The sequence below is a fragment of the Palaemon carinicauda genome, chromosome 19, assembly GCF_036898095.1.
Source record: "Palaemon carinicauda isolate YSFRI2023 chromosome 19, ASM3689809v2, whole genome shotgun sequence".
NCBI classification, from domain to species: domain Eukaryota; kingdom Metazoa; phylum Arthropoda; class Malacostraca; order Decapoda; family Palaemonidae; genus Palaemon; species Palaemon carinicauda.
The window spans coordinates 32,576,600-32,600,247 of NC_090743.1; the positions used below are offsets into that span (position 1 = coordinate 32,576,600).

Below are 23,648 nucleotides of genomic sequence, written 5' to 3' on the forward strand. Positions count from 1 at the left end.
CGTTTTTCAGCATTTGTTCACCTGACAAAGAAACAGTACAGGTGAATCTTTGTCAAGAAACAAAGCTTACTAAGCAAGTCCGACTTCTTCCCACTGCTGAGTTCAATTTGTAGAATATCCATTTGCTGGTCCTTCTGCTCTTGCTGCTTCTGCTCCTTCTTACTCCTACTTAGAAGAATAAGTCAGACTCGTTTTTCAGCATTTGTTCACCTGACAAAGAAACAGTACAGGTGAATCTTTGTCAAGAAACAAAGCTTACTAAGCAAGTCCGACTTCTTCCCACTGCTGAGTTCAATTTGTAGAATATCCATTCGCTGGTCCTTCAGCTCTTGCTGCTTCTGCTCCTTCTTACTCCTACTTAGAAGAATAAGTCAGACTCGTTTTTCAGCATTTGTTCACCTGACAAAGAAACAGTACAAGTGAATCTTTGTCAAGAAACAAAGCTTACTAAGCAAGTCCGACTTCTTCCCACTGCTGAGTTCAATTTGTAGAATATCCATTCGCTGGTCCTTCAGCTCTTGCTGCTTCTGCTCCTTCTTACTCCTACTTAGAAGAATAAGTCAGACTCGTTTTTCAGCATTTGTTCACCTGACAAAGAAACAGTACAGGTGAATCTTTGTCAAGAAACAAAGCTTTCTAAGAGAGTCCGACTTCTTCCCACTGTTGAGTTCAATTTGTAGAATATCCATTCGCTGGTCCTTCAGCTCTTGCTGCTTCTGCTCCTTCTTACTCCTACTTAGAAGAATAAGTCACACTCGTTTTTCAGCATTTGTTCACCTGACAAAGAAACAGTACAAGTGAATCTTTGTCAGCTTACTAAGCAAGTCCGACTTCTTCCCACTGCTGAGTTCAATTTGTAGAATATCCATTCGCTGGTCCTTCAGCTCTTGCTGCTTCTGCTCCTTCTTACTCCTACTTAGAAGAATAAGTCAGACTCGTTTTTCAGCATTTGTTCACCTGACAAAGAAACAGTACAGGTGAATCTTTGTCAAGAAACAAATCTTACTAAGCAAGTCCGACTTCTTCCCACTGTTGAGTTCAATTTGTAGAATATTCATTCGCTGGTCCTTCAGCTCTTGCTGCTTCTGCTCCTTCTTACTCCTACTTAGAAGAATAAGTCAGACTCGTTTTTCAGCATTTGTTCACCTGACAAAGAAACAGTACAAGTGAATCTTTGTCAAGAAACAAAGCTTACTAAGCAAGTCCGACTTCTTCCCACTGCTGAGTTCAATTTGTAGAATATCCATTCGCTGGTCCTTCAGCTCTTGCTGCTTCTGCTCCTTCTTACTCCTACTTAGAAGAATAAGTCAGACTCGTTTTTCAGCATTTGTTCACCTGACAAAGAAACAGTACAGGTGAATCTTTGTCAAGAAACAAATCTTACTAAGCAAGTCCGACTTCTTCCCACTGTTGAGTTCAATTTGTAGAATATCCATTCGCTGGTCCTTCAGCTCTTGCTGCTTCTGCTCCTTCTTACTCCTACTTAGGAGAATAAGTCAGACTCGTTTTTCAGCATTTGTTCACCTGACAAAGAAACAGTACAGGTGAATCTTTGTCAAGAAACAAATCTTACTAAGCATGTCCGACTTCTTCCCACTGCTGAGTTCAATTTGTAGAATATCCATTCGCTGGTCCTTCAGCTCTTGCTGCTTCTGCTCCTTCTTACTCCTACTTAGAAGAATAAGTCAGACTCGTTTTTCAGCATTTGTTCACCTGACAAAGAAACAGTACAGGTGAATCTTTGTCAAGAAACAAAGCTTACTAAGCAAGTCCGACTCCTTCCCACTGCTGAGTTCAATTTGTAGAATATCCATTCGCTGGCCCTTCAGCTCTTGCTGCTTCTGCTCCTTCTTACTCCTACTTAGAAGAATAAGTCAGACTCGTTTTTCAGCATTTGTTCACCTGACAAAGAAACAGTACAAGTGAATCTTTGTCAAGAAACAAAGCTTACTAAGCAAGTCCGACTTCTTCCCACTGCTGAGTTCAATTTGTAGAATATCCATTCGCTGGTCCTTCAGCTCTTGCTGCTTTTGCTCCTTCTTACTCCTACTTAGAAGAATAAGTCAGACTCGTTTTTCAGCATTTGTTCACCTGACAAAGAAACAGTACAGGTGAATCTTTGTCAAGAAACAAAGCTTACTAAGCAAGTCCGACTTCTTCCCACTGCCGAGTTCAATTTGTAGAATATCCATTCGCTGGTCCTTCAGCTCTTGCTGATTCTGCTCCTTCTTACTCCTACTTAGAAGAATAAGTCAGACTCGTTTTTCAGCATTTGTTCACCTGACAAAGAAACAGTACAGGTGAATCTTTGTCAAGAAACAAAGCTTACTAAGCAAGTCCGACTTCTTCCCACTGCTGAGTTCAATTTGTAGAATATCCATTTGCTGGTCCTTCTGCTCTTGCTGCTTCTGCTCCTTCTTACTCCTACTTAGAAGAATAAGTCAGACTCGTTTTTCAGCATTTGTTCACCTGACAAAGAAACAGTACAGGTGAATCTTTGTCAAGAAACAAAGCTTACTAAGCAAGTCCGACTTCTTCCCACTGCTGAGTTCAATTTGTAGAATATCCATTCGCTGGTCCTTCAGCTCTTGCTGCTTCTGCTCCTTCTTACTCCTACTTAGAAGAATAAGTCAGACTCGTTTTTCAGCATTTGTTCACCTGACAAAGAAACAGTACAAGTGAATCTTTGTCAAGAAACAAAGCTTACTAAGCAAGTCCGACTTCTTCCCACTGCTGAGTTCAATTTGTAGAATATCCATTCGCTGGTCCTTCAGCTCTTGCTGCTTCTGCTCCTTCTTACTCCTACTTAGAAGAATAAGTCAGACTCGTTTTTCAGCATTTGTTCACCTGACAAAGAAACAGTACAGGTGAATCTTTGTCAAGAAACAAAGCTTTCTAAGCAAGTCCGACTTCTTCCCACTGTTGAGTTCAATTTGTAGAATATCCATTCGCTGGTCCTTCAGCTCTTGCTGCTTCTGCTCCTTCTTACTCCTACTTAGAAGAATAAGTCACACTCGTTTTTCAGCATTTGTTCACCTGACAAAGAAACAGTACAAGTGAATCTTTGTCAGCTTACTAAGCAAGTCCGACTTCTTCCCACTGCTGAGTTCAATTTGTAGAATATCCATTCGCTGGTCCTTCAGCTCTTGCTGCTTCTGCTCCTTCTTACTCCTACTTAGAAGAATAAGTCAGACTCGTTTTTCAGCATTTGTTCACCTGACAAAGAAACAGTACAGGTGAATCTTTGTCAAGAAACAAATCTTACTAAGCAAGTCCGACTTCTTCCCACTGTTGAGTTCAATTTGTAGAATATCCATTCGCTGGTCCTTCAGCTCTTGCTGCTTCTGCTCCTTCTTACTCCTACTTAGAAGAATAAGTCAGACTCGTTTTTCAGCATTTGTTCACCTGACAAAGAAACAGTACAAGTGAATCTTTGTCAAGAAACAAAGCTTATTAAGCAAGTCCGACTTCTTCCCACTGCTGAGTTCAATTTGTAGAATATCCATTCGCTGGTCCTTCAGCTCTTGCTGCTTCTGCTCCTTCTTACTCCTACTTAGAAGAATAAGTCAGACTCGTTTTTCAGCATTTGTTCACCTGACAAAGAAACAGTACAGGTGAATCTTTGTCAAGAAACAAATCTTACTAAGCAAGTCCGACTTCTTCCCACTGTTGAGTTCAATTTGTAGAATATCCATTCGCTGGTCCTTCAGCTCTTGCTGCTTCTGCTCCTTCTTACTCCTACTTAGAAGAATAAGTCAGACTCGTTTTTCAGCATTTGTTCACCTGACAAAGAAACAGTACAGGTGAATCTTTGTCAAGAAACAAATCTTACTAAGCATGTCCGACTTCTTCCCACTGCTGAGTTCAATTTGTAGAATATCCATTCGCTGGTCCTTCAGCTCTTGCTGCTTCTGCTCCTTCTTACTCCTACTTAGAAGAATAAGTCAGACTCGTTTTTCAGCATTTGTTCACCTGACAAAGAAACAGTACAGGTGAATCTTTGTCAAGAAACAAAGCTTACTAAGCAAGTCCGACTCCTTCCCACTGCTGAGTTCAATTTGTAGAATATCCATTCGCTGGCCCTTCAGCTCTTGCTGCTTCTGCTCCTTCTTACTCCTACTTAGAAGAATAAGTCAGACTCGTTTTTCAGCATTTGTTCACCTGACAAAGAAACAGTACAAGTGAATCTTTGTCAAGAAACAAAGCATACTAAGCAAGTCAGACTTCTTCCCACTGCCGAGTTCAATTTGTAGAATATCAATTCGCTGGTCCTTCAGCTCTTGCTGCTTCTGCTCCTTCTTACTCCTACTTAGAAGAATAAGTCAGACTCGTTTTTCAGCATTTGTTCACCTGACAAAGAAACAGTACAGGTGAATCTTTGTCAAGAAACAAAGCTTACTAAGCAAGTCCGACTTCTTCCCACTGCTGAGTTCAATTTGTAGAATATCCATTCGCTGGCCCTTCAGCTCTTGCTGATTCTGCTCCTTCTTACTCCTACTTAGAAGAATAAGTCAGACTCGTTTTTCAGCATTTGTTCACCTGACAAAGAAACAGTACAGGTGAATCTTTGTCAAGAAATAAAGCTTACTAAGCAAGTCCGACTTCTTCCCACTGCTGAGTTCAATTTGTAGAATATCCATTTGCTGGTCCTTCTGCTCCTGCTGCTTCTGCTCCTTCTTACTCCTACTTAGAAGAATAAGTCAGACTCGTTTTTCAGCATTTGTTCACCTGACAAAGAAACAGTACAGGTGAATCTTTGTCAAGAAACAAAGCTTGCTAAGCAAGTCCGACTTCTTCCCACTGCTGAGTTCAATTTGTAGAATATCCATTCGCTGGTCCTTCAGCTCTTGCTGCTTCTGCTCCTTCTTACTCCTACTTAGAAGAATAAGTCAGACTCGTTTTTCAGCATTTTTTCACCTGACAAAGAAACAGTACAAGTGAATCTTTGTCAAGAAACAAAGCTTACTAAGCAAGTCCGACTTCTTCCCACTGCTGAGTTCAATTTGTAGAATATCCATTCGCTGGTCCTTCAGCTCTTGCTGCTTCTGCTCCTTCTTACTCCTACTTAGAAGAATAAGTCAGACTCGTTTTTCAGCATTTGTTCACCTGACAAAGAAACAGTACAGGTGAATCTTTGTCAAGAAACAAAGCTTTCTAAGCAAGTCCGACTTCTTCCCACTGCTGAGTTCAATTTGTAGAATATCCATTCGCTGGTCCTTCAGCTCTTGCTGCTTTTGCTCCTTCTTACTCCTACTTAGAAGAATGTCAGACTCGTTTTTCAGCATTTGTTCACCTGACAAAGAAACAGTACAAGTGAATCTTTGTCAAGAAACAAAGCTTACTAAGCAAGTCCGACTTCTTCCCACTGCTGAGTTCAATTTGTAGAATATCCATTCGCTGGCCCTTCAGCTCTTGCTGCTTCTGCTCCTTCTTACTCCTACTTAGAAGAATAAGTCAGACTCGTTTTTCAGCATTTGTTCACCTGACAAAGAAACAGTACAGGTGAATCTTTGTCAAGAAACAAAGCTTACTAAGCAAGTCCGACTCCTTCCCACTGCTGAGTTCAATTTGTAGAATATCCATTCGCTGGCCCTTCAGCTCTTGCTGCTTCTGCTCCTTCTTACTCCTACTTAGAAGAATAAGTCAGACTCGTTTTTCAGCATTTGTTCACCTGACAAAGAAACAGTACAGGTGAATCTTTGTCAAGAAACAAAGCTTACTAAGCAAGTCCGACTCTTTCCCACTGCTGAGTTCAATTTGTAGAATATCCATTCGCTGGCCCTTCAGCTCTTGCTGCTTCTGCTCCTTCTTACTCCTACTTAGAAGAATAAGTCAGACTCGTTTTTCAGCATTTGTTCACCTGACAAAGAAACAGTACAAGTGAATCTTTGTCAAGAAACAAAGCTTACTAAGCAAGTCCGACTTCTTCCCACTGCTGAGTTCAATTTGTAGAATATCCATTCACTGGTCCTTCAGCTCTTGCTGCTTTTGCTCCTTCTTACTCCTACTTAGAAGAATGTCAGACTCGTTTTTCAGCATTTGTTCACCTGACAAAGAAACAGTACAAGTGAATCTTTGTCAAGAAACAAAGCTTACTAAGCAAGTCCGACTTCTTCCCACTGCTGAGTTCAATTTGTAGAATATCCATTCGCTGGCCCTTCAGCTCTTGCTGCTTCTGCTCCTTCTTATTCCTACTTAGAAGAATAAGTCAGACTCGTTTTTCAGCATTTGTTCACCTGACAAAGAAACATTACAGGTGAATCTTTGTCAAGAAACAAAGCTTACTAAGCAAGTCCGACTCCTTCCCACTGCTGAGTTCAATTTGTAGAATATCCATTCGCTGGCCCTTCAGCTCTTGCTGCTTCTGCTCCTTCTTACTCCTACTTAGAAGAATAAGTCAGACTCGTTTTTCAGCATTTGTTCACCTGACAAAGAAACAGTACAGGTGAATCTTTGTCAAGAAACAAAGCTTACTAAGCAAGTCCGACTTCTTTCCACTGCTGAGTTCAATTTGTAGAATATCCATTCGCTGGTCCTTCAGCTCTTGCTGCTTCTGCTCCTTCTTACTCCTACTTAGAAGAATAAGTCAGACTCGTTTTTCAGCATTTGTTCACCTGACAAAGAAACAGTACAAGTGAATCTTTGTCAAGAAACAAAGCTTACTAAGCAAGTCCGACTTCTTCCCACTGCTGAGTTCAATTTGTAGAATATCCATTCGCTGGCCCTTCAGCTCTTGCTGCTTCTGCTCCTTCTTACTCCTACTTAGAAGAATAAGTCAGACTCGTTTTTCAGCATTTGTTCACCTGACAAAGAAACAGTACAAGTGAATCTTTGTCAAGAAACAAAGCTTACTAAGCAAGTCTTACTTCTTCCCACTGCTGAGTTCAATTTGTAGAATATCCATTCGCTGGTCCTTCAGTTCTTGCTGCTTCTGCTCCTTCTTACTCCTACTTATAAGAATAAGTCAGACTCGTTTTTCAGCATTTGTTCACCTGACAAAGAAACAGTACAAGTGAATCTTTGTTAAGAAACAAAGCTTACTAAGCAAGTCCGACTTCTTCCCACTGCTGAGTTCAATTTGTAGAATATCCATTCGCTGGTCCTTCAGCTCTTGCTGCTTCTGCTCCTTCTTACTCCTACTTAGAATAAGTCAGACTTGTTTTTCAGCATTTGTTCACCTGACAAAGAAACAGTACAGGTGAATCTTTGTCAAGAAACAAAGCTTACTAAGCAAGTCCGACTTCTTCCCACTGCCGAGTTCAATTTGTAGAATATCCATTCGCTGGTCCTTCAGCTCTTGCTGATTCTGCTCCTTCTTACTCCTACTTAGAAGAATAAGTCAGACTCGTTTTTCAGCATTTGTTCACCTGACAAAGAAACAGTACAGGTGAATCTTTGTCAAGAAACAAAGCTTACTAAGCAAGTCCGACTTCTTCCCACTGCTGAGTTCAATTTGTAGAATATCCATTTGCTGGTCCTTCTGCTCCTGCTGCTTCTGCTCCTTCTTACTCCTACTTAGAAGAATAAGTCAGACTCGTTTTTCAGCATTTGTTCACCTGACAAAGAAACAGTACAGGTGAATCTTTGTCAAGAAACAAAGCTTGCTAAGCAAGTCCGACTTCTTCCCACTGCTGAGTTCAATTTGTAGAATATCCATTCGCTGGTCCTTCAGCTCTTGCTGCTTCTGCTCCTTCTTACTCCTACTTAGAAGAATAAGTCAGACTCGTTTTTCAGCATTTGTTCACCTGACAAAGAAACAGTACAAGTGAATCTTTGTCAAGAAACAAAGCTTACTAAGCAAGTCCGACTTCTTCCCACTGCTGAGTTCAATTTGTAGAATATCCATTCGCTGGTCCTTCAGCTCTTGCTGCTTCTGCTCCTTCTTACTCCTACTTAGAAGAATAAGTCAGACTCGTTTTTCAGCATTTGTTCACCTGACAAAGAAACAGTACAGGTGAATCTTTGTCAAGAAACAAAGCTTTCTAAGCAAGTCCGACTTTTTCCCACTGTTGAGTTCAATTTGTAGAATATCCATTCGCTGGTCCTTCAGCTCTTGCTGCTTCTGCTCCTTCTTACTCCTACTTAGAAGAATAAGTCACACTCGTTTTTCAGCATTTGTTCACCTGACAAAGAAACAGTACAAGTGAATCTTTGTCAGCTTACTAAGCAAGTCCGACTTCTTCCCACTGCTGAGTTCAATTTGTAGAATATCCATTCGCTGGTCCTTCAGCTCTTGCTGCTTCTGCTCCTTCTTACTCCTACTTAGAAGAATAAGTCAGACTCGTTTTTCAGCATTTGTTCACCTGACAAAGAAACAGTACAGGTGAATCTTTGTCAAGAAACAAATCTTACTAAGCAAGTCCGACTTCTTCCCACTGTTGAGTTCAATTTGTAGAATATCCATTCGCTGGTCCTTCAGCTCTTGCTGCTTCTGCTCCTTCTTACTCCTACTTAGAAGAATAAGTCAGACTCGTTTTTCAGCATTTGTTCACCTGACAAAGAAACAGTACAAGTGAATCTTTGTCAAGAAACAAAGCTTACTAAGCAAGTCCGACTTCTTCCCACTGCTGAGTTCAATTTGTAGAATATCCATTCGCTGGTCCTTCAGCTCTTGCTGCTTCTGCTCCTTCTTACTCCTACTTAGAAGAATAAGTCAGACTCGTTTTTCAGCATTTGTTCACCTGACAAAGAAACAGTACAGGTGAATCTTTGTCAAGAAACAAATCTTACTAAGCAAGTCCGACTTCTTCCCACTGTTGAGTTCAATTTGTAGAATATCCATTCGCTGGTCCTTCAGCTCTTGCTGCTTCTGCTCCTTCTTACTCCTACTTAGAAGAATAAGTCAGACTCGTTTTTCAGCATTTGTTCACCTGACAAAGAAACAGTACAGGTGAATCTTTGTCAAGAAACAAATCTTACTAAGCATGTCCGACTTCTTCCCACTGCTGAGTTCAATTTGTAGAATATCCATTCGCTGGTCCTTCAGCTCTTGCTGCTTCTGCTCCTTCTTACTCCTACTTAGAAGAATAAGTCAGACTCGTTTTTCAGCATTTGTTCACCTGACAAAGAAACAGTACAGGTGAATCTTTGTCAAGAAACAAAGCTTACTAAGCAAGTCCGACTCCTTCCCACTGCTGAGTTCAATTTGTAGAATATCCATTCGCTGGCCCTTCAGCTCTTGCTGCTTCTGCTCCTTCTTACTCCTACTTAGAAGAATAAGTCAGACTCGTTTTTCAGCATTTGTTCACCTGACAAAGAAACAGTACAAGTGAATCTTTGTCAAGAAACAAAGCTTACTAAGCAAGTCCGACTTCTTCCCACTGCTGAGTTCAATTTGTAGAATATCCATTCGCTGGTCCTTCAGCTCTTGCTGCTTTTGCTCCTTCTTACTCCTACTTAGAAGAATAAGTCAGACTCGTTTTTCAGCATTTGTTCACCTGACAAAGAAACAGTACAAGTGAATCTTTGTCAAGAAACAAAGCTTACTAAGCAAGTCCGACTTCTTCCCTCTGCTGAGTTCAATTTGTAGAATATCCATTCGCTGGTCCTTCAGCTCTTGCTGCTTTTGCTCCTTCTTACTCCTACTTAGAAGAATGTCAGACTCGTTTTTCAGCATTTGTTCACCTGACAAAGAAACAGTACAAGTGAATCTTTGTCAAGAAACAAAGCTTACTAAGCAAGTCCGACTTCTTCCCACTGCTGAGTTCAATTTGTAGAATATCCATTCGCTGGCCCTTCAGCTCTTGCTGCTTCTGCTCCTTCTTACTCCTACTTAGAAGAATAAGTCAGACTCGTTTTTCAGCATTTGTTCACCTGACAAAGAAACAGTACAGGTGAATCTTTGTCAAGAAACAAAGCTTACTAAGCAAGTCCGACTCCTTCCCACTGCTGAGTTCAATTTGTAGAATATCCATTCGCTGGCCCTTCAGCTCTTGCTGCTTCTGCTCCTTCTTACTCCTACTTAGAAGAATAAGTCAGACTCGTTTTTCAGCATTTGTTCACCTGACAAAGAAACAGTACAAGTGAATCTTTGTCAAGAAACAAAGCTTACTAAGCAAGTCCGACTTCTTCCCACTGCTGAGTTCAATTTGTAGAATATCCATTCGCTGGTCCTTCAGCTCTTGCTGCTTTTGCTCCTTCTTACTCCTACTTAGAAGAATAAGTCAGACTCGTTTTTCAGCATTTGTTCACCTGACAAAGAAACAGTACAAGTGAATCTTTGTCAAGAAACAAAGCTTACTAAGCAAGTCCGACTTCTTCCCACTGCTGAGTTCAATTTGTAGAATATCCATTCGCTGGTCCTTCAGCTCTTGCTGCTTTTGCTCCTTCTTACTCCTACTTAGAAGAATGTCAGACTCGTTTTTCAGCATTTGTTCACCTGACAAAGAAACAGTACAAGTGAATCTTTGTCAAGAAACAAAGCTTACTAAGCAAGTCCGACTTCTTCCCACTGCTGAGTTCAATTTGTAGAATATCCATTCGCTGGCCCTTCAGCTCTTGCTGCTTCTGCTCCTTCTTACTCCTACTTAGAAGAATAAGTCAGACTCGTTTTTCAGCATTTGTTCACCTGACAAAGAAACAGTACAGGTGAATCTTTGTCAAGAAACAAAGCTTACTAAGCAAGTCCGACTCCTTCCCACTGCTGAGTTCAATTTGTAGAATATCCATTCGCTGGCCCTTCAGCTCTTGCTGCTTCTGCTCCTTCTTACTCCTACTTAGAAGAATAAGTCAGACTCGTTTTTCAGCATTTGTTCACCTGACAAAGAAACAGTACAGGTGAATCTTTGTCAAGAAACAAAGCTTACTAAGCAAGTCCGACTCCTTCCCACTGCTGAGTTCAATTTGTAGAATATCCATTCGCTGGCCCTTCAGCTCTTGCTGCTTCTGCTCCTTCTTACTCCTACTTAGAAGAATAAGTCAGACTCGTTTTTCAGCATTTGTTCACCTGACAAAGAAACAGTACAAGTGAATCTTTGTCAAGAAACAAAGCTTACTAAGCAAGTCCGACTTCTTCCCACTGCTGAGTTCAATTTGTAGAATATCCATTCACTGGTCCTTCAGCTCTTGCTGCTTTTGCTCCTTCTTACTCCTACTTAGAAGAATGTCAGACTCGTTTTTCAGCATTTGTTCACCTGACAAAGAAACAGTACAAGTGAATCTTTGTCAAGAAACAAAGCTTACTAAGCAAGTCCGACTTCTTCCCACTGCTGAGTTCAATTTGTAGAATATCCATTCGCTGGCCCTTCAGCTCTTGCTGCTTCTGCTCCTTCTTACTCCTACTTAGAAGAATAAGTCAGACTCGTTTTTCAGCATTTGTTCACCTGACAAAGAAACATTACAGGTGAATCTTTGTCAAGAAACAAAGCTTACTAAGCAAGTCCGACTCCTTCCCACTGCTGAGTTCAATTTGTAGAATATCCATTCGCTGGCCCTTCAGCTCTTGCTGCTTCTGCTCCTTCTTACTCCTACTTAGAAGAATAAGTCAGACTCGTTTTTCAGCATTTGTTCACCTGACAAAGAAACAGTACAGGTGAATCTTTGTCAAGAAACAAAGCTTACTAAGCAAGTCCGACTTCTTTCCACTGCTGAGTTCAATTTGTAGAATATCCATTCGCTGGTCCTTCAGCTCTTGCTGCTTCTGCTCCTTCTTACTCCTACTTAGAAGAATAAGTCAGACTCGTTTTTCAGCATTTGTTCACCTGACAAAGAAACAGTACAAGTGAATCTTTGTCAAGAAACAAAGCTTACTAAGCAAGTCCGACTTCTTCCCACTGCTGAGTTCAATTTGTAGAATATCCATTCGCTGGCCCTTCAGCTCTTGCTGCTTCTGCTCCTTCTTACTCCTACTTAGAAGAATAAGTCAGACTCGTTTTTCAGCATTTGTTCACCTGACAAAGAAACAGTACAAGTGAATCTTTGTCAAGAAACAAAGCTTACTAAGCAAGTCTTACTTCTTCCCACTGCTGAGTTCAATTTGTAGAATATCCATTCGCTGGTCCTTCAGTTCTTGCTGCTTCTGCTCCTTCTTACTCCTACTTATAAGAATAAGTCAGACTCGTTTTTCAGCATTTGTTCACCTGACAAAGAAACAGTACAAGTGAATCTTTGTCAAGAAACAAAGCTTACTAAGCAAGTCCGACTTCTTCCCACTGCTGAGTTCAATTTGTAGAATATCCATTCGCTGGTCCTTCAGCTCTTCCTGCTTCTGCTCCTTCTTACTCCTACTTAGAAGAATAAGTCAGACTCGTTTTTCAGCATTTGTTCACCTGACAAAGAAACAGTACAGGTGAATCTTTGTCAAGAAACAAAGCTTTCTAAGCAAGTCCGACTTTTTCCCACTGTTGAGTTCAATTTGTAGAATATCCATTCGCTGGTCCTTCAGCTCTTGCTGCTTCTGCTCCTTCTTACTCCTACTTAGAAGAATAAGTCACACTCGTTTTTCAGCATTTGTTCACCTGACAAAGAAACAGTACAAGTGAATCTTTGTCAGCTTACTAAGCAAGTCCGACTTCTTCCCTCTGCTGAGTTCAATTTGTAGAATATCCATTCGCTGGTCCTTCAGCTCTTGCTGCTTCTGCTCCTTCTTACTCCTACTTAGAAGAATAAGTCAGACTCGTTTTTCAGCATTTGTTCACCTGACAAAGAAACAGTACAGGTGAATCTTTGTCAAGAAACAAATCTTACTAAGCAAGTCCGACTTCTTCCCACTGTTGAGTTCAATTTGTAGAATATCCATTCGCTGGTCCTTCAGCTCTTGCTGCTTCTGCTCCTTCTTACTCCTACTTAGAAGAATAAGTCAGACTCGTTTTTCAGCATTTGTTCACCTGACAAAGAAACAGTACAAGTGAATCTTTGTCAAGAAACAAAGCTTACTAAGCAAGTCCGACTTCTTCCCACTGCTGAGTTCAATTTGTAGAATATCCATTCGCTGGTCCTTCAGCTCTTGCTGCTTCTGCTCCTTCTTACTCCTACTTAGAAGAATAAGTCAGACTCGTTTTTCAGCATTTGTTCACCTGACAAAGAAACAGTACAGGTGAATCTTTGTCAAGAAACAAATCTTACTAAGCAAGTCCGACTTTTTCCCACTGTTGAGTTCAATTTGTAGAATATCCATTCGCTGGTCCTTCAGCTCTTGCTGCTTCTGCTCCTTCTTACTCCTACTTAGAATAAGTCAGACTTGTTTTTCAGCATTTGTTCACCTGACAAAGAAACAGTACAGGTGAATCTTTGTCAAGAAACAAAGCTTACTAAGCAAGTCCGACTTCTTCCCACTGCCGAGTTCAATTTGTAGAATATCCATTCGCTGGTCCTTCAGCTCTTGCTGATTCTGCTCCTTCTTACTCCTACTTAGAAGAATAAGTCAGACTCGTTTTTCAGCATTTGTTCACCTGACAAAGAAACAGTACAGGTGAATCTTTGTCAAGAAACAAAGCTTACTAAGCAAGTCCGACTTCTTCCCACTGCTGAGTTCAATTTGTAGAATATCCATTTGCTGGTCCTTCTGCTCCTGCTGCTTCTGCTCCTTCTTACTCCTACTTAGAAGAATAAGTCAGACTCGTTTTTCAGCATTTGTTCACCTGACAAAGAAACAGTACAGGTGAATCTTTGTCAAGAAACAAAGCTTGCTAAGCAAGTCCGACTTCTTCCCACTGCTGAGTTCAATTTGTAGAATATCCATTCGCTGGTCCTTCAGCTCTTGCTGCTTCTGCTCCTTCTTACTCCTACTTAGAAGAATAAGTCAGACTCGTTTTTCAGCATTTGTTCACCTGACAAAGAAACAGTACAAGTGAATCTTTGTCAAGAAACAAAGCTTACTAAGCAAGTCCGACTTCTTCCCACTGCTGAGTTCAATTTGTAGAATATCCATTCGCTGGTCCTTCAGCTCTTGCTGCTTCTGCTCCTTCTTACTCCTACTTAGAAGAATAAGTCAGACTCGTTTTTCAGCATTTGTTCACCTGACAAAGAAACAGTACAGGTGAATCTTTGTCAAGAAACAAAGCTTTCTAAGCAAGTCCGACTTTTTCCCACTGTTGAGTTCAATTTGTAGAATATCCATTCGCTGGTCCTTCAGCTCTTGCTGCTTCTGCTCCTTCTTACTCCTACTTAGAAGAATAAGTCACACTCGTTTTTCAGCATTTGTTCACCTGACAAAGAAACAGTACAAGTGAATCTTTGTCAGCTTACTAAGCAAGTCCGACTTCTTCCCACTGCTGAGTTCAATTTGTAGAATATCCATTCGCTGGTCCTTCAGCTCTTGCTGCTTCTGCTCCTTCTTACTCCTACTTAGAAGAATAAGTCAGACTCGTTTTTCAGCATTTGTTCACCTGACAAAGAAACAGTACAGGTGAATCTTTGTCAAGAAACAAATCTTACTAAGCAAGTCCGACTTCTTCCCACTGTTGAGTTCAATTTGTAGAATATCCATTCGCTGGTCCTTCAGCTCTTGCTGCTTCTGCTCCTTCTTACTCCTACTTAGAAGAATAAGTCAGACTCGTTTTTCAGCATTTGTTCACCTGACAAAGAAACAGTACAAGTGAATCTTTGTCAAGAAACAAAGCTTACTAAGCAAGTCCGACTTCTTCCCACTGCTGAGTTCAATTTGTAGAATATCCATTCGCTGGTCCTTCAGCTCTTGCTGCTTCTGCTCCTTCTTACTCCTACTTAGAAGAATAAGTCAGACTCGTTTTTCAGCATTTGTTCACCTGACAAAGAAACAGTACAGGTGAATCTTTGTCAAGAAACAAATCTTACTAAGCAAGTCCGACTTCTTCCCACTGTTGAGTTCAATTTGTAGAATATCCATTCGCTGGTCCTTCAGCTCTTGCTGCTTCTGCTCCTTCTTACTCCTACTTAGAAGAATAAGTCAGACTCGTTTTTCAGCATTTGTTCACCTGACAAAGAAACAGTACAGGTGAATCTTTGTCAAGAAACAAATCTTACTAAGCATGTCCGACTTCTTCCCACTGCTGAGTTCAATTTGTAGAATATCCATTCGCTGGTCCTTCAGCTCTTGCTGCTTCTGCTCCTTCTTACTCCTACTTAGAAGAATAAGTCAGACTCGTTTTTCAGCATTTGTTCACCTGACAAAGAAACAGTACAGGTGAATCTTTGTCAAGAAACAAAGCTTACTAAGCAAGTCCGACTCCTTCCCACTGCTGAGTTCAATTTGTAGAATATCCATTCGCTGGCCCTTCAGCTCTTGCTGCTTCTGCTCCTTCTTACTCCTACTTAGAAGAATAAGTCAGACTCGTTTTTCAGCATTTGTTCACCTGACAAAGAAACAGTACAAGTGAATCTTTGTCAAGAAACAAAGCTTACTAAGCAAGTCCGACTTCTTCCCACTGCTGAGTTCAATTTGTAGAACATCCATTCGCTGGTCCTTCAGCTCTTGCTGCTTTTGCTCCTTCTTACTCCTACTTAGAAGAATAAGTCAGACTCATTTTTCAGCATTTGTTCACCTGACAAAGAAACAGTACAAGTGAATCTTTGTCAAGAAACAAAGCTTACTAAGCAAGTCCGACTTCTTCCCTCTGCTGAGTTCAATTTGTAGAATATCCATTCGCTGGTCCTTCAGCTCTTGCTGCTTTTGCTCCTTCTTACTCCTACTTAGAAGAATAAGTCAGACTCGTTTTTCAGCATTTGTTCACCTGACAAAGAAACAGTACAAGTGAATCTTTGTCAAGAAACAAAGCTTACTAAGCAAGTCCGACTTCTTCCCACTGCTGAGTTCAATTTGTAGAATATCCATTCGCTGGCCCTTCAGCTCTTGCTGCTTCTGCTCCTTCTTACTCCTACTTAGAAGAATAAGTCAGACTCGTTTTTCAGCATTTGTTCACCTGACAAAGAAACAGTACAGGTGAATCTTTGTCAAGAAACAAAGCTTACTAAGCAAGTCCGACTCCTTCCCACTGCTGAGTTCAATTTGTAGAATATCCATTCGCTGGCCCTTCAGCTCTTGCTGCTTCTGCTCCTTCTTACTCCTACTTAGAAGAATAAGTCAGACTCGTTTTTCAGCATTTGTTCACCTGACAAAGAAACAGTACAAGTGAATCTTTGTCAAGAAACAAAGCTTACTAAGCAAGTCCGACTTCTTCCCACTGCTGAGTTCAATTTGTAGAATATCCATTCGCTGGTCCTTCAGCTCTTGCTGCTTTTGCTCCTTCTTACTCCTACTTAGAAGAATAAGTCAGACTCGTTTTTCAGCATTTGTTCACCTGACAAAGAAACAGTACAAGTGAATCTTTGTCAAGAAACAAAGCTTACTAAGCAAGTCCGACTTCTTCCCACTGCTGAGTTCAATTTGTAGAATATCCATTCGCTGGTCCTTCAGCTCTTGCTGCTTTTGCTCCTTCTTACTCCTACTTAGAAGAATGTCAGACTCGTTTTTCAGCATTTGTTCACCTGACAAAGAAACAGTACAAGTGAATCTTTGTCAAGAAACAAAGCTTACTAAGCAAGTCCGACTTCTTCCCACTGCTGAGTTCAATTTGTAGAATATCCATTCGCTGGCCCTTCAGCTCTTGCTGCTTCTGCTCCTTCTTACTCCTACTTAGAAGAATAAGTCAGACTCGTTTTTCAGCATTTGTTCACCTGACAAAGAAACAGTACAGGTGAATCTTTGTCAAGAAACAAAGCTTACTAAGCAAGTCCGACTCCTTCCCACTGCTGAGTTCAATTTGTAGAATATCCATTTGCTGGCCCTTCAGCTCTTGCTGCTTCTGCTCCTTCTTACTCCTACTTAGAAGAATAAGTCAGACTCGTTTTTCAGCATTTGTTCACCTGACAAAGAAACAGTACAGGTGAATCTTTGTCAAGAAACAAAGCTTACTAAGCAAGTCCGACTCCTTCCCACTGCTGAGTTCAATTTGTAGAATATCCATTCGCTGGCCCTTCAGCTCTTGCTGCTTCTGCTCCTTCTTACTCCTACTTAGAAGAATAAGTCAGATTCGTTTTTCAGCATTTGTTCACCTGACAAAGAAACAGTACAAGTGAATCTTTGTCAAGAAACAAAGCTTACTAAGCAAGTCCGACTTCTTCCCACTGCTGAGTTCAATTTGTAGAATATCCATTCACTGGTCCTTCAGCTCTTGCTGCTTCTGCTCCTTCTTACTCCTACTTAGAAGAATGTCAGACTCGTTTTTCAGCATTTGTTCACCTGACAAAGAAACAGTACAAGTGAATCTTTGTCAAGAAACAAAGCTTACTAAGCAAGTCCGACTTCTTCCCACTGCTGAGTTCAATTTGTAGAATATCCATTCGCTGGCCCTTCAGCTCTTGCTGCTTCTGCTCCTTCTTACTCCTACTTAGAAGAATAAGTCAGACTCGTTTTTCAGCATTTGTTCACCTGACAAAGAAACATTACAGGTGAATCTTTGTCAAGAAACAAAGCTTACTAAGCAAGTCCGACTCCTTCCCACTGCTGAGTTCAATTTGTAGAATATCCATTCGCTGGCCCTTCAGCTCTTGCTGCTTCTGCTCCTTCTTACTCCTACTTAGAAGAATAAGTCAGACTCGTTTTTCAGCATTTGTTCACCTGACAAAGAAACAGTACAGGTGAATCTTTGTCAAGAAACAAAGCTTACTAAGCAAGTCCGACTTCTTTCCACTGCTGAGTTCAATTTGTAGAATATCCATTCGCTGGTCCTTCAGCTCTTGCTGCTTCTGCTCCTTCTTACTCCTACTTAGAAGAATAAGTCAGACTCGTTTTTCAGCATTTGTTCACCTGACAAAGAAACAGTACAAGTGAATCTTTGTCAAGAAACAAAGCTTACTAAGCAAGTCCGACTTCTTCCCACTGCTGAGTTCAATTTGTAGAATATCCATTCGCTGGCCCTTCAGCTCTTGCTGCTTCTGCTCCTTCTTACTCCTACTTAGAAGAATAAGTCAGACTCGTTTTTCAGCATTTGTTCACCTGACAAAGAAACAGTACAGGTGAATCTTTGTCAAGAAACAAAGCTTACTAAGCAAGTCCGACTCCTTCCCACTGCTGAGTTCAATTTGTAGAATATCCATTCGCTGGCCCTTCAGCTCTTGCTGCTTCTGCTCCTTCTTACTCCTACTTAGAAGAATAAGTCAGACTCGTTTTTCAGCATTTGTTCACCTGACAAAGAAACAGTACAGGTGAATCTTTGTCAAGAAACAAAGCTTACTAAGCAAGTCCGACTTCTTTCCACTGCTGAGTTCAATTTGTAGAATATCCATTCGCTGGTCCTTCAGCTCTTGCTGCTTCTGCTCCTTCTTACTCCTACTTAGAAGAATAAGTCAGACTCGTTTTTCAGCATTTGTTCACCTGACAAAGAAACAGTACAGGTGAATCTTTGTCAAGAAACAAAGCATAAAAAACAAGTCAGACTTTTTTCCCTTTGCTGAGTCCAATTTGTAGACTATCTCCTTGGTTTTCAGAATAGATTACTGCCGGTCTCCTGCTACTGTTGCTGCCTTTCATATTTCTTTTTATTGTTTTTCCGAACATCTAGATTTTTAAATTTTTTTTCTGGATTTTTTATATATAATTTTTTTTCAATTTTATAGTTTTTTCACATTTTTCTCGATTTGTTTCTATTGGAATTTATTTTCTTTATTATTTTTACTCGTGTTTTTTAACCTTATTTCTTCCTTCTGTTTTATTATTTTGGTTCTTTTTATTATCTATTTTTCTTTTAGTTTTAAGTGTGGGTTTATCTTTTTGGTCTTTATATTTCTGCTCCCTATTTTTTAGCTTTTTACTTTTTGGCTTTTTATTTTTTGGAACTTTATTTTTTGGCTCTATATTTATTTGTTCCTTAGTTTTTTGCTTCTTATTTTTCTCTTTATTTTTGGGCTCTTTATGATTTGGCTCTTTATTTTTGGGCTTCTTTTTTTTATGCTCTTTATTTTTGGACTCATGTTTTGGCTCTTTATTTTTTTGCTCTTCATTTCTTGGCTCTTTATTTCTTGCCTTTTTATTTTTTTGCTCCTTATTTTTTAGCTGCTGCTGCGGTTCCTGGTGTTCCCTCAGCTGTGTCTTCTGGTGCTCCTTCAGCGACTGGTGCTGGTGCTGCTGGTGCTGCTGGTGCTCCTCCAGCGACTGGTGCTGGTGCTGCTGGTGCTCCTCCAGCGACTGGTGCTGGTGCTGCTGGTGCTCCTCCAGCGACTGGTGCTGGTGCTGCTGGTGCTCCTCCAGCGACTGGTGCTGGTGCTGCTGGTGCTCCTCCAGCGACTGGTGTTGGTGCTTTTTTGGCCCTTTATTTTTTCGCTCATTTTTTAGCTCTTTATTTTCTAGCTCATTATTAGCCCCTTTATTTTTTGGTTCATTTTTTTGCTTATTTTTTGGCCCTTTATTTTTAAGCTCATTTTTTAGCTCTTTATTTTTTTGCTTCTTATTTATTGGCTCCTGGTTTTTTCGTTTTTTATTTTCTGGCCCTTTTTTATCTTTTGCTTCTAGATCGTAACCCAAGTAATATAAACCCTTTTGAATTTTACGCTTCAATTTACGATGCCGTTTCTCATCAAGGCCCATCAGAATATTGTTGAGGCGCTTTTCCCGTTTAACCTGCCATTTCAGTCGTTTGATTTCGAGGTCCTTTTTCATCTCTCTCCTCACCATCTTTCTCTGAAGTCTCTCTTGGTGATATTTTAAATTTTCATTTTCTCTCCGCAGGTCCTCGTTTTCTCTCTTCAATTCCTCCATTTCCTTCGGTAGTGTTTCTTTGGGAATGAAGGTGGTTTGTTCCTCGTCCTCCACCTGGTCCTGTATATTTATCTGATTCTTCTCTCTCCATTCATTTTCCACACTTTCCTCCTCTTTATCTTCAGTATCAAAGGTTAATAGAGCGCGAGGATTTTTCAATATCCGGAAATGAGCTAGAAATGGGGCCAATATACCCAGGAAAAGATCCACGAAAAATTGGTGAACATTTCCAAAGAACTCTTTGTAGCATGAACAAAAAGTCCCCTTTACACTCACCCTCTCCTTAAAGGAGAGTATTTTATCCTTATGTAAGATTAATACTTCTTTTAGTGATCTTCTTTTTCTTGGTCTTCCTTGTATTGGTTGACGAATAGGAATTTCTTGACTTTTTACTTCCTGGCCAGACTTTCTAGCATCACCTGTCTTAGTTCCATCAGCTTTTCTTTTTGACTTTCGCTTTTTCTTATTCAACTTGCATAGGTAAGTGATAAAATCGTCCATAGTCTTGTCCCAGTTACTCTCTGGTCGAAGGCTCTCCTCCGGCGTTTCTTCCTTCAGTTGTAAAGATTTTTCCTTTTTCCAATCCTCTACTATTGGCTTTATATCCATTTTACAATCCTCTTCCATTCGCTTTATATTCCTTTCCATATTATGTTTCTCTTCTTTCCAGTTGACTTGTTCCTTTTCCAACTCACGTTTCATTTGACACATTTTATTTTTTGGTTCTTTTTTTTGCTCATTATTTTTTTGCTCATTTTTTGGCCCTTTATTTTTAGGCTCATTTTTTAGCGCTTTATTTTTTTGCTTCTTATTTATTGGCTCCTTGGTGTTTGGATCTTTATTTTTTCGCTTTTTATTTTCAGGCTTTTCATGGTTTACTTTTGGATTGTAACCCACGACCTCACAACCCTTTTGAACTATACGCCTCAATCTACGATGCCGTTTCTCTTCAAGGCCCATCAGCACGTTGTTGAGGCGCTTCTCCCGTTTAACATCCCATTTCAGTCTTTTGATTTCGAGGTCCTTTTTCATCTCTCTCCTCACCATCTTTTTCTGAAGTCTCACTAGTTGATACCTTAAATATTCAATTTCTCTCTTCAATTCCTCCATTTCCTTCGGTAGTGTTTCTTTGGGAATGAAGGTGGTTTGTTCCTGTTCCTCCACCTGGTCCTGTATATTTATCTGATTCTTCTCTCTCCATTCATTTTCCACACTTTCCTCCTCTTTATCTTCAGTATCAAAGGTTAATAGAGCGCGAGGACTTTTCAATATCTTGAAATGAGCTAGAAATTGGGCCAATATTTCCAGGAAAAGATCCACGAAAAATTGGTGAACATTTCCAAAGAACTCTTTGTAGCATGAACAAAAAGTCGCCTTTACACTCACCCTCTCTTTAATGGAGAGTATTTTATCCTTGCGTAAGATTAATCTTTCTTTTAGTGGTATTTTTTTTCTTTTTACCACTTGCATTTGCCGAATAGGAATAGGAATTTCCTGACTTTTTACTTCCTGGCCAGACTTTCTAGCATCACCTGTCTTAGTTCCATCAGCTTTTCTTTTTGACCTTCGCTCTATCATTTTCAACTTGCATAGGTAAGTGATAAAATCGTCAATTGTCTTGTCCCAGTTACTCTCTGGTCGAAGGCTCTCCTCCGGCGTTTCTTCCTTCAGTTGTAAAGATTTTTCCTTTTTCCAATCCTCTACTATTGGCTTTATATCCATTTTACAATCCTCTTCCATTCGCTTTATATTCCTTTCCATATTATGTTTCTCTTCTTTCCAGTTGATTTGTTCCTTTTCCCACTCACGTTTCATTTGACTCATTTTACTCTCCCACTTTAATTTTTCCATTTCCCACTCATGTTTCGTTTGCTGAATTTTACATTCCCACTCTAATTTTTGCCTGTCCCACTCATACTGCATTTCCTGCATTTTAGATTCCCACAGTATTTTTTCCTTTACCCACTCATGTTTCATTTTCTGTTTTTCACATTCCAACTTCGATAGCTCTGATATTTTTGTATTTAGCTTACTCTGGATTTCGTCTCTAATTTCCATTTCCTTTTTGTGGTGACCATACATCGCCTCCAATTCTTGTACATAATTTTCTATAAGACGAGAATTACCGTTTCTCGCTATTACTAATTCCTTTTCTATCACATTGATAATTGCCCTCGCCATAGATAATTCCTTCTTATGATGGAGAATCATTTCCTGCAGTGCTTGAATTTCCAAGCTGTCACCTGTCTTCACAATTTCACCACCAGGAAGACTTACATCATCATTATTTGCATTAGTGTTTGAATTTTCCCGTGATGAATTTTCAATCGTAGCTGCTACCCACTCTTCCATTTCGCTGGAAGAACAACCGTTTTTTTCCATGCATAGGGCAATCTGCAGCGTTTCCATGCTGCAAGCTTTTTCGTCTCCATAGCAATGTGAAAACCACTGCAGGAGCTTCTCGAAGGCGGGTCTTACCTTAATCAATTTCCTGTCCAGAAGACGCAACAAGTTGACGGCCAAGCTAAAAGCGTCCGTTTGAGGGGTGCAGCCCTCTCTCCTGTAGAGCTTGGGTGCGAACCAATCCCAATACCTGTAGAAGGAGCCTGTACCCGGGGTGTTGAATAAGTTTTCGGGAAAAGGATCACCGCCGAACTTTCTCATGAGGCCCAAGTCTATCAGAAAAACTTTGGGAACTCCTCCTTCGACCAGATCTACCATGACGTTGTCAAACTTGATGTCATTGTGACAGAATCCTTCAGCGTGGATGTCTTGCAGGCTGCCAACCAAATCTAGCAAAGCCTGGAACAGCTCCTCTCTGGGCGGGAAGAGTCTTATCCAGTCGTACATGGTCATCTGGTGGCGCGTCATGATGATAGAGGTTCCGTCTGATAGGATTCCCACTAATTTGGGAACAGCTAAGTGCTGTACACTGAGGAGATTCGTGACCTCCGCTTCATCGATGTCGTAATGAAGTTTGAGACAGTACCCAGACAATTTTCCTGTAAGCTCCAACACCTCACCGAATCCTCCACTTCCAATTTTATCGCCTATGAAGGGCGCGAGATCGTCATAATCATAGATTTTCAATCCTGTTTTAGAGCATATTCCTGTTGCGACGATTGATTTGTCAATCCTCGAAGAATAGCTTTCGGGGTTTTTGGTTGATTTTTCATTTAAATCATTATAACACACAAAACTGCCAAAGTCATTTGAAGTAGCAGTGGATAACATATCAATACAAGTAACATTTGAGATAGCCATTATCAGTTCTAACGTTCTTGGCACCCAACCAGCTTTAATATTAATTCAACAAATTGTAAGAATGTCTCTCTCTCTCTCTCTCTCTCTCTCTCTCTCTCTCTCTCGAGAGAGAGAGAGAGAGAGAGAGAGAGAGAGAGAGAGAGAGAGAGAGAGAAGGAATCCTAACTGTCTCTCTGTTTGATGGGAATCTTCAGAGTGTCTTCGGGGGAAAACGGGAGAAATTCTTACGCTGAAAAAGATTTGTTCTCTTCCAATATTTCCATTTTGTTTTCGTTCATTTTGACTTTGTTTAATTGAATCCTTTCCTGTTCTAGTGACTGGTGTGTGTATGAGAGAGAGAGAGAGAGAGAGAGAGAGAGAGAGAGAGAGAGAGAGAGAGAGAGAGAGAATCCTGTCTCTCTGATCGATAGGAGTCTTCAAAGTGTCTTCGGGGTAGAACGGGATGAATTCTTTCGCTGAAACCGATTTGTTCTCTTCCAAGATTTCCATTTTGTTTTCGTTCATTTTAACTCTGTTTAATTGAATCCTTTCCTGTTGTAATGATCGGTGAGAGAGAGAGAGAGAGAGAGAGAGAGAGAGAGAGAGAGAGAGAATCCTGTCTCTGATCGATAGGAGTCTTCAAAGTGTTTTCGGCGTAGAACGGGAGGAATTCTTTCGCTGAAACCGATTTGTTCTCTTCCAAGATTTCCATTTTGTTTTCGTTCATTTTAACTCT

The 23,648-nt window shown here is 40.5% G+C and overlaps 1 protein-coding gene across 1 annotated transcript; it reads right to left on the reverse strand.

The window, feature by feature from the left end:
• Positions 1–18,586: 18,586 nt before the first annotated feature.
• LOC137658943 (trichohyalin-like) lies at positions 18,587–22,933 on the reverse strand. The gene has a single exon (XM_068394055.1). The coding sequence runs from the start codon at positions 22,931–22,933 to the stop codon at positions 18,587–18,589; it is 4,347 nt and encodes a 1,448-aa protein (XP_068250156.1).
• Between the last annotated feature and the right edge of the window lie 715 nt (positions 22,934–23,648).

Bases quoted from the DNA above. Each gene is read 5' to 3' on its own strand.
- LOC137658943 (XM_068394055.1), bottom strand. From the start codon at position 22,933: ATGGCTATCTCAAATGTTACTTGTATTGATATGTTATCCACTGCTACT.